Source organism: Cricetulus griseus, chromosome 2 (assembly GCF_003668045.3).
Source record: "Cricetulus griseus strain 17A/GY chromosome 2, alternate assembly CriGri-PICRH-1.0, whole genome shotgun sequence".
Taxonomy (NCBI): domain Eukaryota; kingdom Metazoa; phylum Chordata; class Mammalia; order Rodentia; family Cricetidae; genus Cricetulus; species Cricetulus griseus.
In genome coordinates this window covers 374,259,895-374,272,958 of record NC_048595.1, presented here as the reverse complement: position 1 = coordinate 374,272,958, position 13,064 = coordinate 374,259,895, and the positions used below count along the sequence as shown (strand labels likewise).

The window sequence follows — 13,064 nt, the reverse complement described above, 5'->3', positions numbered from 1 at the left end:
TCTGTGGGCTTGTGCAAGTCCAGACAGTGGCCTGGCTGGTTCCCACTCCCCACCCCCTATTGCCCCAAGCTGTCCTAGCTCCCCACAATGGCACTTGCCCCAAAATAGCTGCCCATGTGAGGGCCAGAGAAAGGCAGAGATTAGACCCCTGGGGGGTTGAGGAGGGTGGCAGTAGGAGCATGTGGCACCCAGTGATCCTGGCCAGACTAACACCCGGAAAGGTATAAAAGCCCTTCAGGGCCAGGTGGCCTCAAACCACAGCTGACAGCCGGCCCACACTCAGTCCTTTTGACTCATCCTTTGTCCTCTTCAGAAGCTGCCATGGGGCTCAGTGATGGGGAGTGGCAGAAGGTGCTGAATGTCTGGGGGAAGGTGGAGGCCGACCTTGCTGGCCATGGACAGGAAGTCCTCATCAGGTAAGAGGAAGAGACCCCCCATCCCTCCACTTGTCCCCTAAAGATTACCAGTGTATGGCTGCAAGGTGGAAGTTGGCAGGGTAGACCAGTTGGCTGCAAGGATGATTTGGGATTTCATTTGCTTCTAAGGGCTGGGGACTGGACCGAGGAAAGGAAAAGGGGACCCATCCATCCCAGCTGATGTCAGCAACTGGAATGAAGTTCAGCATGAAACAGTCCACCAGAAGGAGCTTATCATGGCAGGCAGCCAGAATATCGAGGGCTGTAAGAGGTCAGGTCCACTAGTGTGAACTGAGAGCTTGGAGTGTGTGGTTGCCTTCTGCTGCAAGGATCTCCTAAATCTGCCCAGAAAATTCACAATTCTGAGCCGGGGTAAGTGGAGGGTTCTGAGGCTTGTAACAGGGCCTCACTTCCCATGGCTCACTCAAATGCTGGGGCTTTTCCCTGGGCTCTGGGCTTAGCTGGCTCAGGAGCCTAGTGGGATATCCTTGAGTGATTATTTTTGGCTCTGGGAGGAGGTGGCCTTGTTGCTATCAGCCCCTGCAATGTCTTTGAAACTGTAGTTTGGAAATGAATTTCCCTGCTACTTATGATCCAGGGTAAGTCTCCCTCCTGATTGCAATGGTCTTACATACTCCCTTGGACTTTGTTCATTTCTAGCCCCTCTGCTTGGGAACAAGGTCATCTGAGGTCAGAACCCTTTTTATGTGGCCATACTAGACGGAGGCTGGGCATCTGCTGGAACAGCTAGTTCTTCCTGCCCATCTTTCTTCCCTAACTCATCCTCAGATGCTGGGCCTACAGGCCTGTCTAACTGAGCTAACCCCTACCCCAAGTTGGTATCAATTCTTAGGCAATAGATTTCCTGTGTCACCTTGTTTCCCCTCTCTAGGCCCTATTTCTGCTTTGGACTGTTTACCACAGCCTCTGAGATCCCTGCCCACTCTCTGTGCTCTGTTGCTGTGAACAGCAGGCTATTGTGTGTGGGGGGGGGGGATTGGCAGAACAGTGTCTTGCAAGATACTAAGGCTGCCAAGCCCTGGGCAGTGACTTAGGGCTTTGAAGGAAACTCAAGGTACTGTGTCATCAGAGAGGCATTCTTCCCTCCCCAGGGGAGCAACTGAGGCTCATCAGGAGCCAGGCCAGGTGGGACATGATGCCCAGGCAGCTGGCCCTGAAAAGCCTCAAGGGCATAACATCCCACCATGTCTCAGACTTGGGCCATGGGGCCACACCAGCTGTTCCTGCCTTCTCCTGTTGGCGGTGCAGGAAGGTGGCCTCCCAAGAAGTCATGCCAACTCTCAGGGTAGCAAGTGTCCCACGGACACTGGGCTCCTGTCCCAGACACCAACCCCAGCCTTGTCTATTGACCTCAGCAAGGTCATTTCTCCAAGTTACCTTAGCAGAACTCCAAGGCCTAGGCTGGTAATCACAGAGTTCTAGAACAAGGAGATCCAGCAGCTAGCAGAGCTGAGAACTCCAGGTGGAAGGGGGTGGCTCCCTTTGAGCCTCACCTCTTTTTCCCAGATCTTTTCAGGTTCATTTAAACCTGCATTTTTAAAATATTTACTTATTTTCTTTGTATTTTGCTTGCATATATGGATATGCATGACATACATGCAGTGCCCAAAAAAGCCAGAAGAGGGTGTTGAATCCCCGGACCTGGAGTTGCAGATGGTTGTGAGCCACCACATGGGTGCTGGGAATTGAACCTGGTTCCTCTGGGGAAGTAGCAAGTGCTCTTATCTGCTGGGCTGTGTCCCAAACCCCTATAATGACATTTTTGTTGGGGAAAGGATTTAGGAGCCAAGAAAGGGTTGGAAACCACTTCTGGGGATAGCAACTTCTCGAATAATGAGAGAAGTGACTCACAGTCTCAACCAACCGTGTCAGTGATGGGCCACCCCTAAGAATGACTCCTGGTCGTGATAGTGGTGGTGAAGGGGGGGATGAGGAGGAGGAAGTCTCACACAGCAAGCCCCTGTGTTATTAATACCATTATGAACTCACGTATTACATCTAATTGAGAGGTTTAGCAGCTTATCCCGAATTGCATAGCTAGTAAGAATACAGGGTACTTGGCTGTAGCCGATGCTCTTGGTAGCTTTTCTGTCTACCACCCCCATGTGCTCCTAGACTGGGCTCTGACTGGGCAGCTGTTCAGAGACCAGCAGAGGGGCAGCCTCACTTCTCTGACTAGCCTGACTGCCTGTTAGCTGAGCCTGGTCACCTGGCAATAGGATGAAGAAAGGGACCCTGAGAAAACATCCTTGGTCTCTCCCATAGGAGCCAAGTCAGGTGTGCTCAGGGAAATGCAAGGGCCTGGGCTCTGAGCCATCTGTGAGACTTGGGGTTCAGGGAGCCAAGTGCCTATATAGGGCCTGTACCTCTACTCCTGTGATGAGAGCAAGCCTCTTCTACTCTGCCTAGTGTTGGGGGAGGACAAGATTGGGGCAAGCTTTTGAGAAATCACCTAAACAACCATTTTGGCTTACATTCAATGAGCTAAGACCCAGAAAGGCTGAGTGGCTGTTTCAGCATCACACAGGACACTGGAGACTGAACCAGACCTAGAGTGTAGTGGCTCCAAAAGCCTGAAGCCTCAAGTCCCTGTTCTTGCCCCCTTCTTCCCCATCCAGCCTGGTGACCTTGGGCTCACCAGTGGGTGTCAGGCCTTCCATCTGTCAGCAGGAACTCAAGGATCATTGTCGCTAGATAATAATAGTCAGGAGCTCAGGGACCCTGGACCAGGTGCCAGAGACAAGTTGTCAGTGACGCATACGACTCTGGATGGGCTCCCAGACACAACCAAGGCTAGGGACAGATCCACCCAGTCTTCATGGCACCAGCTTGTGTGCATGGCTCTTCACAGGCATGAAGAACAGATGTGTGTGTGTGCGCACACTTGCACGAGTGTGCACAAGCGTGCACACTTCTGAGCACATGTGTGTATGTGGAGGGGGTAGGTTTGTATGTTATCATTTACAAAGGGGATGCCTTTGTAAATGTGACTGTGATAGGGCTCACAGAGAAGGGAAAGCCACGAGGTCTAGTTAAACCCCTACGGGACACTCAGGCTTCCTGTGCCTGTTTCTACAGCTGTCACATGGAGTCTGCTAACACCAAGCTCTCTCAGAAGTGTGCTACAGTGATGGCAAGAAGTAATTTGTGTAAAAAAACAAACAAGCAATTCATGGGTGATCCTGAGCCCATGCAGCTGGAATGGGCACATCAGGGGACCCTGTAGTCAACAGAACTGCTGACTGACACATAGTGGAGCACTTGAGTGGTGGGAAGGCCTGTCTGTGATGAATGACTGTGGGTGTGGAAGAGAGGCACAGATCGGCTGACCTCGGCAGCTACGTCAGGCACCCATCCACTAGTGTTATGGGACTATCCCCACTGTGGAATGTTGTGCCCTTATTGTCCAGTGATGTCTGGCCATGCACTGAGAGACAGGGGCCCTACACTCCTCTGCTGGCTTTGCCCTAGACCCCCCCCATTCCTCCTCTGTGACCTGACATAATGGCAGAATCTGCTTCAGGCGTGGGGATTCAGGAAATGTGCAGGTAAAAACCTACAAAGTGCTTTAAACACATATGTCTTTTGTGTTCAAACTCTGTAGGCAGTGCTCATGCTCTCACTCAAAACTCAGAAGCCACCTGTCCCCTACTGTGGGGTCCTAACCAGACTGGCAGGCCTGAAAGGGAGACTGGAACAGAGGAGGAACACCAGCCCCCCACCCCCAGCCTGCCCACACACACAGACACAGGCCCCATTGTCCCCACAGGGAGATGGGCACCTCAAGAGAAGAGTCGGGGGTATCAGCAGGTCACAAACTCAGGGGATCATGGAGAAGGTAACTCCAGCAGCTAGACCTAGCTCTTGGGTTGGATGAAGCAGCTTGGTGTTCTGGTCATAGGAGGTCCTCCTCATGGGACTGTGGGGCAGGGGCCGTGGGGTCCAGGCGCTTCCCACACAGCTTGGTGCACAAAGGGGAATGTCTGTGCTCATGGAGGTATTAAAAGGATAACGCAGAACCTGCGTAGCCAGGCTCACCTTGATAAACACATCAGGGTGGGGCTCTAGAGGCTCTGGTTCTCAGCTACCCACCTGCTGTGACCCAGGCAGGTCACTGCCCTGAATGATGTTTTATTTTTTATTTTTTAAAAAAGATTTCTTTATTTATTTTGTGTATAGTGTTCTGTGTGCACATATGCCTGCAGGACAGAAGAAGGCATCAGATCCTATTTAGGGATGGTTGTGAGCCACCACCTGGTTGCTGGGAATTGAACTCAGGACCTCTGGAAGAGCAGTCAGTGTTCCTAACCCCTGAGCCATCTCTCCAGCCCCAATGATGTTTTATTTACCTCCAAGTAGACCAGGGACTAGCCTCATCTGGGAAGAATGATGACCCTTGTAGCCCTTACCATCTTCCCAGAGCAGGGCTTGGGTCCCTGACAGTGTGAAACCAGAGCTCCCAGGGTGGCAGGCAGGAACAAATGTGGCCTTCGGTGGGTCCCTTTGCCATCACCATTGGAAAATGGGTGAAGTCTATGCTGGTGTAGAGGGGTCTCTCAGCAGCCACACCTAGCCAGGAGGTCTAGAATTTCAGGTAGAGGCCTTCAGGTGGCCTTCTGAGTCATCTAGATGCCAAGGCTGACTGGCTTTTCTGCACACTGGCCCTGAGATCCTGCTGGAGACATTCCATTTCAGAGTCCTGACCCTGTCTATAAAACAGGAAGAGTGTGGATAACATGGAAGATAGGTGTGAGCCCAGCGTAGAGCTGACAGCACACCCCACTCTCTGGATAACAGAGAACATGGGGGGAGGACACAGGGATGTCACTGCCCTTGCCCCTCTCAGTGACCAAGAGACTAGGAGGGTGATGGTATCAATGATAACAAAAGAACAGCAGGCATTTATCCCACAGGCTGTGCCAGACGACAGATGCGTTATCTCATTAGATCAGTTAGCCATCCCCATTCATAGAGAAGACTGAAGCATCGGGAGGTGTGGCGAATTGGCTCAGATCACACAGCTGGGAAGAAATACAGCTGGAGTCTGGTGGCCTTCAGACCATCCTTCAGACATCAGACATCTCACTCCATCCATCCTTGTCTCCTAGGCTGTTTAAGAACCACCCCGAAACTCTGGACAAGTTTGACAAGTTCAAGAACCTGAAGTCAGAAGATGAAATGAAGGCCTCAGAGGACCTAAAGAAGCATGGCTGCACTGTGCTCACAGCCCTGGGGGTCATCCTGAAGAAGAAGGGACAGCATGCTGCAGAGATCCAGCCTCTGGCCCAGTCACATGCCACCAAGCACAAGATCCCAGTCAAGTACCTGGAGGTAGGTGGCCGCTGTTAAATCCCAGCTCAGCCACTCTTGGTTCCTCCCCCCTCAAACCCACTTTCTCCTCTGCAACCAGCCCCAGCTCTGTTCCCCTCACAAGGGCACTGAGGACTCACACAGCTAGCATTTGATTCAGTGTCTGGCTCCCAATGCTGGGTCGAGCACCTCAATGTGACAAATGACTGACACATAACTTGCCTTCTCCACATCAGCAGGAGCCCTTATTGTACCCACTGGACAGACGGAAAAATGGAGGCACAGACTGCTCGTGCAAGTCACAGAGGCAGGATTCCCACTCAGGGTTCTGTTGGAGAGCTGTGGGAGCCAAGGGCACCTTCCATTTTCCAATGCATGCCCCACTCCATGATGGGGTGTGATGGTCCAGCTCTACTGTGGCCTGGAGAGAAGCCAGGCCAGGAGCCCCAGGGGGTCCTCTCAATCCCCATTTTGCAGCTGGAGTCACAGGGCAGAGCAAGGTCACTCCCCGAGGTTGGGCTTGGTACCACAGACCGAGGCCCCACCATCTTTGCTGTATCTGTGGATTGTGAGGCAAGCCCTGTGCCTTCTGGATGTATCACATGTGTCCCTTGGTGCCTCCTGCTGTGTCACTTGAGGGTCCAGTGAGAAAGATCAGAACAGCATCTGCACTCCTGAGCTAGCAGGGGCAGGTCCACAGTCCCTGGGACCAACCTCAGCTCTTATTCACTTGCTACATGACCTCAACCAGGCCACTTGTAGTCTCCTCCGTTAAATGCCACCACTTAGTACAGCAGCCAAGGCTGTATGGGACCAAAGCCCAAGTCACTGATGGTAAGCACTGAGACAGTTTCATCCAAGCCTTTGGATTCTGGGCGGTCCCACACAGATGCCCATCTCCATCTGGGCAATGGGGGTGCTTGATATCACCTGTCCCTTCCCTTGTCAGTACCTGTGACCACCTGCTTGGTGTGATCATAAGTCAACAGTCATCCTTAGTCCCGAATTCAGAGATGAAATGCACATGATGGTAAAGCCTCCTCCTGGGTGTCCTGGTTGATCACAGATCCCGGGTGGGCTAGCGTCCTGAGCAAGGTATCTTGTCTGCTACCTATGAGCTCTTGTGGGCTGGCCGTTGGTCATGCATCCTGCACTCAAAAGGGGGGGGGGGTCAAGAAACACATCCTGGGTTCAAGTACCCCTTCTTGGCTGTGTGACTTCAGCACACAGCTGAAGTCTTTGACACACCTCTCTGCCTCAGTTTCCCCATCAACAAAGCAGGGATGGTGATAGCGCCTGCCTCCTGGTGGTAGTGGCATTTAAAGGAATTGATTCACAATAATTGCATGGAATGCCACCTGGACATTGTAAGGGCCCAGGAAATGGTCCTGGAATAAAGAGGAGGGCAGTGGGTGGACATTCTTGGCTCCTGGCTTGCTCAGTACCATGACTTACAACCTCCTGTCCCCTTCTTGCAGTTTATCTCAGAAAGCATCATCGAGGTCCTGAAGAGCAGACATTCTGGGGACTTTGGAGATGACGCTCAGGGTGCCATGAGCAAAGCCCTGGAGCTGTTCCGGAATGACATTGCCGCCAAGTACAAGGAGTTGGGCTTCCAGGGCTAAGCCGCCTGCTCCCACTGCCCAGCCCACAAAGCTGGGACCCAGTGTCATGTAGCAAGTAGAGTGTGCAGTGTCTTAGGTTAGCAGAGAACAGAAGAGGGGAACGTAGCATGGCATTCAGCCATCTAACCCACACTCCTGGGGACAGGGCTCCAGGTGGCACCACCTGGAACCCAGAGGTGCAAAGTGACCTCTGCTTCCTCAGTTCTTTTGGGTCATGCTCAGTCCTCCTGTCACCTAAATCCCAAGCCCAACCCACTTCCTCCTGGTTTCTGAAAAAATCTCTCCTCCCACTGTCACATTTGATCCCAAATCCAAGTCACTGACCCTGACCTTTGACTGAGGTAGAGTGTTGCTTAGTGGGAATAGAAGAGGGAAAGGAGGCGGTGGGCATCTGGACATCTCCTGCTGCTCAAGTTCCCACTGGCCCACCGTGTTTCAATAAAATACCCTGAAATCCCTCATTTATTGTCTCTGCTTGGCATTTTTTATCCCTTTCAGCAAGGAAAACACCCACAAGCATCCCAGGAAGAAATAGGAAGGCATGGTCTAGGATTGCAGACAACAGAGAAGATGCTGGGCAAGCCCCTTTCCGCAGTCACCTCTCAATGGCAGGGACACACTGGGTTGGGTTCAGGGACAGGGAGGGAAGGGCCCCTGCCTGGGCTCTGATCAGTGTCATGGTGGTGGGAATGCAAGCAGGGCCAGCTGACCTTGGCAATATGAGGATCAGTGCCAGGTGCCCAGGCCAGGAGACAGGGAGAAGATGTCACTGTGGATCCAACAGCTGAGGCAATGTGAGAAGGTCACCCACCACTGAGATCCAAACAGTGGCCTAGAAGACAACAGGGACTCTGACCCCAGGACAGAGCCAGTGGCCAACAGCAGCAGTTGCTGACCTTTTGGCCATAGAGAGGACAGACAACTGGGAGATACTATCCAAACACAGGAGGGGAGAAGGAACCCACGTCTTGGGTGCAGACTGTACGATGAAGAGTGTGAGCCTCACCAACGACCCAGAGCAGGCCTGCTCCTGCAGCTGACACAGTCAGAGCTGAAATCAGCCAGGCTCAGCCACCAGTCCTCAGTAGGCCAATTAGACAGATAGTGACATGGAAAGGCAAAGAAAGGAGATTTATTCAGTGTGGCCACACCAGGAACAGAGAGGCCCAGTGACCCCCAAGTCCATCTTCAGGGTCCTAACATGAGATAAAGCTAAAATACAGGCCAGAGGTATGCGCGGCTGAGCAGTCCTGGTCGAGTGTGGTTGTCCATCATAGTCTCCTCTCCTCTATCCTGCAAGGGGGTCTGACAGTTGTCCATAGGGTGAGAAATTTCTTCCTGGGAGAAGAGAACCTCCTCTGGCTGCACCAAACTTCAACTTTTTCTTTCTTGACATGAGATCCCAAGTTGGGGGACTCCATTGTTTCAAAGCAAGGGATGTCTTTTCAAGCCTGGTGACCTGAAGACGGGAGATGGGAGAACATTGAACTCAATAAAGTGGTCCTCTGACCCCCACCACGGATGCATGTGTGCACATCTGTGTGTGTACACATGCACACACATATCCACACACATCAAGCATGCAAACACAATATTAATGACGATTAATAATAATAATAATAATAATAATAATAATAATAATGCTGTCTTCATTCCTATGTGGGGCTATGTCCTTGCCTTATAGAAATTCCGTTGACTTTCAGACAATGGGCTCTTCCTGACATGTGATCTTTCTGGGAGCTGCTGGAGCTGGCTCTTCCCCTGCTATTAGCCATCCATCAGCATTCCTGTCAGGGACACTTCTGGCTCCTGATCAGCAGGAAGAAATGCAGGCTGCAGAGGAATGCCAGGTATTTGTCATTTGCCCTGCATTCATCCAGCAAATCATGTCAAACCTGGAGGTAAAAATAGAAGTGAGTTAAGAGCTCCAGCATGCACACACAGGCCGCTTGCTTCTTTTGTCACGCTTGCTAGCTCAGTTGAGTGTTCCGCTGAGTCCTCATGGCGCCAGGGGCAGATATTTCAGTTCATTTGGGGTTTCTCTTCAGCCCCAGCAAAGCTTTGGCAGATCTCACATGCTGAGTCTTGGTATGTGAGTGTGGAGGTGGCAGTGTGACTGAAGCCAAGTCCCGGTATTGTCCTTGGGGCCACTGTACCCCCAGCTGCTCCAGAAGGCCCCTCCTGGAGTTGTGGCATAAATCTATACTCTGTCCTTGGACCCCACAGACCCATCTGGGTTTTGCTGTCTCCTCCAGTCCCCAACCAGGCAGATGCAGGAGTACATTCCACACGGTGCCTGTCCATGGCAGCTTCTAAGGTTTGAGCCTCTGCTATGGCCTCAGAGAGAATGTGTGTTTTCCTAATCCACATGGGGTGCTCTGTGATCTGGAGGTGACCCCAAGCAGAACCCTTTTCTCTGAGACCCACTGCAATCTTGGTTCTGTTCCATTCTGCATCCAGAGAGTTTCAGAGAGAGTTCCCAACTCCAAGTGGCAGGGGGTCCCATGACTTATTCCAGCCTTTGCCCTGCCTGAAACCTTCCTGGCTCTAGTGGGACCTATGCTTCCCATCTACACACCCAGGCAAAGACATGGCTTATTTCTTGTTTGTTTTCAGTGGCCACAGCCTTCGCTGAGGCACGGGCACAGAAACCTTATAGTCTGTTAAGACATGGGCCAAAGAAATGAAGGCAGTTCCTGGGAGCAACACCCACTAGTGTCCAAAACACACCATCTCACTGGGGCAAGTTAGCCCTATTTCAGTGTCCTGAGTCCTGGGATTAAATGTGTCTGCCACCACATCCAGCTGGGTTTTGTTTTGTTTTAAATCCGGAATTAGGAACTGGAGAGATGGATCAGTAGTTAAAGCACTGGCTGCTCTTCCAGAGGTCCTGAGTTCAATTTCCAGCAACCGCATAATGGCTCACAACCATCTGTAATGAGATCTGGTGCCATCTTCTGGCCTTCAGGCATGCATACAGGCAGAACACTGTATGTAGAACATATAAATAAATCTTTAAAAAATAATAATAAAATAAATCCAGAATTATTATAGTACTAAGAGTGGGATGGACTCAAAGGCCACCACTCTTCCCAAAACAGAAGTTGTGATTATTGGTGTCCCCTGTAGGACAGCGTGTTTTTGCTCCACATGCAGCCCATGGCACACCGGTCAGCTTGGAACAGTTGTGTGTGTACTAATGTGAGCATGCCTTGTAAACTGTGGGCATTTTAAAAATTGCATGCAGGAGGGACATGCTGACACATGAGAGGCACTTGAGAGGCAGAGGCAGGTGGATCTCTGGAGGCCAGCCTGGTCTACATAGGACAGCCAGAGCTACAAAGAGAGACATTGTCTCTAAAATAAAGCAAATAAAAATACATGCTTTAGCACTCGGAAGGCAGAGGCAGGTGGATCTCTGTGAGTTCGAGACCAGCCTGGTCTACAAGAGCTAGTTCCAGGACAGCCTCCAAAGCCACAGAGAAACCCAGTCTCGAGGAAAAAAAAAAAAAAATAGATGCTTCAGGAGGCTTCAGGGGGACCCTGGAAGCTCTGATTCTGAGCCCTGTGTCTGTGTGTCTGTCTGCCTGTCTGTGCCCATGCATATGTACTTGCTCAGGCATGCTCATATGAAATGTCCCGATGTATGTATGTCTGTCCAGCTCCACCTTGCTCCTCAACTCTCACCTGTGATCCCAGTTTCCTGCCCAAGCTGCTGTCCCCCTGCAGTGTCCGTGAATGTGCAGCACAGCACAGTGACCTCCTCAAGGACTGTTAACACCCAGATGTCTCCACTCAGCTTGGGCTGTGACAAGCTTGATGAGTTGGAATTGAAGACAACACAAAGAGGGACCATCTGGGCCAGCCTGGTGATAAACTGAGAGCAGTTCCTAAAAGCTGTGCCGGTGTACCAAAGAGATGGGACTCAGCCATGACGGGGCTGCACCTGTGCACACTCCTCAGGCCATCTTACTGGTGATTTAAACCATCTACATGTGTTTTTTATAGGGAAAGAAAATGGAATTTATGGAGTACATCACTAGGAGTGGCAAATGAAAGATATGACTTAAAACGACTCTGGAAACTTCGCCTTCAAGTGCTCCACAGTTAACTGGTCATTGTTGTCTGACCGTGCGGGTCACCCACAAATATAAAGCATGTTCCTAAGTTGGCATTTTGCAGAGAACTAGAAATAAACACCTGCCCTGTGTTGACCCCTTTGACAAGCAAGGTCAGATGTGCCAGCCTCCCTCATGCTTGGGTACTGTCCAGCAGGGGGAGTGCTGGAGTCCAGCTCCAAGAGTTCAGGTCCCTAAGAGGAGGCATGGAGTCGGTGAGGGGAAGAAGGAGACTGACACGATCTGAGTGCTAATCCGGATGGCTGCCGGTTTATTGAAAAAGGCCACACCTTTTATAGTCAATAGTTTAGCCACAGACAAGATTGAAAGCAGCTCAATAATTCAGGGGCTGAAAGCAGGCATTAACTTCATTACAGACCAAAGTCGTAAGTTCAGCAAGTACTTGAAAGCCTATTGTCCTCAAAGGTTCAGTAACCCCACCGGATGCCCTCCTACATCAATGGAAGGGCCACAAGTTCCTCCTGCCAGAGGTAAGGAGAAAGACTACTTTTAGCAAGCAGGAACTTCCCTCAAGTTTGGAATGGAGGCCCTTATCCAAACGTCTGGCCTAGGGGAAAGGACTGCTTCTGGGGACCAGACATTCTGCTACAATTTAAGAGCATTTTCATTCCTCACGGGGCATGATGCAGCGTTTGCACCATGTAGTGATCCCTAATTGCATTCCTTTGCGTCTTAATTTTACTACATGGGCCTGTTTCCTTCATACACCCAAAATAGAAGGTCCCGATGCCTCACTCTTCCATTATACCAGACCATTCGAATTACTCTATACTTACTAACTCAACTCTTGCCCTTAATGGCCTCAGGCTTTGCATCTAGACTGTAGGCATTTCATCGCTGGGATCAGGTGTGCCAGTTAGTAAATCCCTAACCTCCCTGTTGTTGGTGAAATTAGGACCGCACAATGGGATTCCTATGTGCAGAGTAATCATGCTACATCGTTCCACGGTGCCAGGGAAGTTTTCCAAAGAATAATTTTGTTTAAAGAGGTACCACTGTACACATCCTCACCCTGCATTGAAGCCCACAAAGTCAAAGGGTGCTGGAGGGCTGTGATCTTCAAAGTTAAAATGCTGGAACTTTGTCAAGCAGCAGTGGTTGGTTGCCATACGGTCCACACCAGAAACATGTGTGCCTGAACTGCCCACCACAGTCTTCCCATTACAACACTGCTGGGAGAAAAGGGCTGCCTGCCCCCACCCAAAAAAATCTGGAGGCGGTTGCTGTGGACCTAGTGGGTCATAACATGGGATTATCAGGAGCCTTCTGCACTGAGGACTGACCCACATGGGAGGGGGTGTGCATCCTGGCTCCACTGAGCAGTGATATGTCAACCAGTACCCTCGCTGAGGTTCTGTACTGGATTTCAAAATAAGCCAATTGAGTAGTCTACCAGAAAAGGTTAAACTGAGTGCCTGGCCGGTGTGTGTCAAGGGCAGGATTAAATTTTTCTGGGAGTGTTTTGTGGAATGATGGGGGAGGGAGAACCAGGTGTGAAGAGTTTCCTATGTACTAACCTAAGGGTTCTTCCGGTAGGTGGCTCTATGAGTGAA

General features: G+C 51.0%; 1 protein-coding gene across 1 annotated transcript; it reads left to right on the top strand.

Annotated features, from left to right (window-relative positions):
• The first annotated feature begins 319 nt into the window (after window positions 1-319).
• On the top strand, window positions 320-7,833 carry Mb (myoglobin). The gene is made up of 3 exons (XM_027403886.2): window positions 320-416; window positions 5,546-5,768; window positions 7,226-7,833. The coding sequence occupies exons 1-3, from the start codon at window positions 322-324 to the stop codon at window positions 7,370-7,372; spliced, it is 465 nt and encodes a 154-aa protein (XP_027259687.1). The 5' UTR covers window positions 320-321; the 3' UTR covers window positions 7,373-7,833.
• The last annotated feature ends 5,231 nt before the right edge of the window (window positions 7,834-13,064 follow it).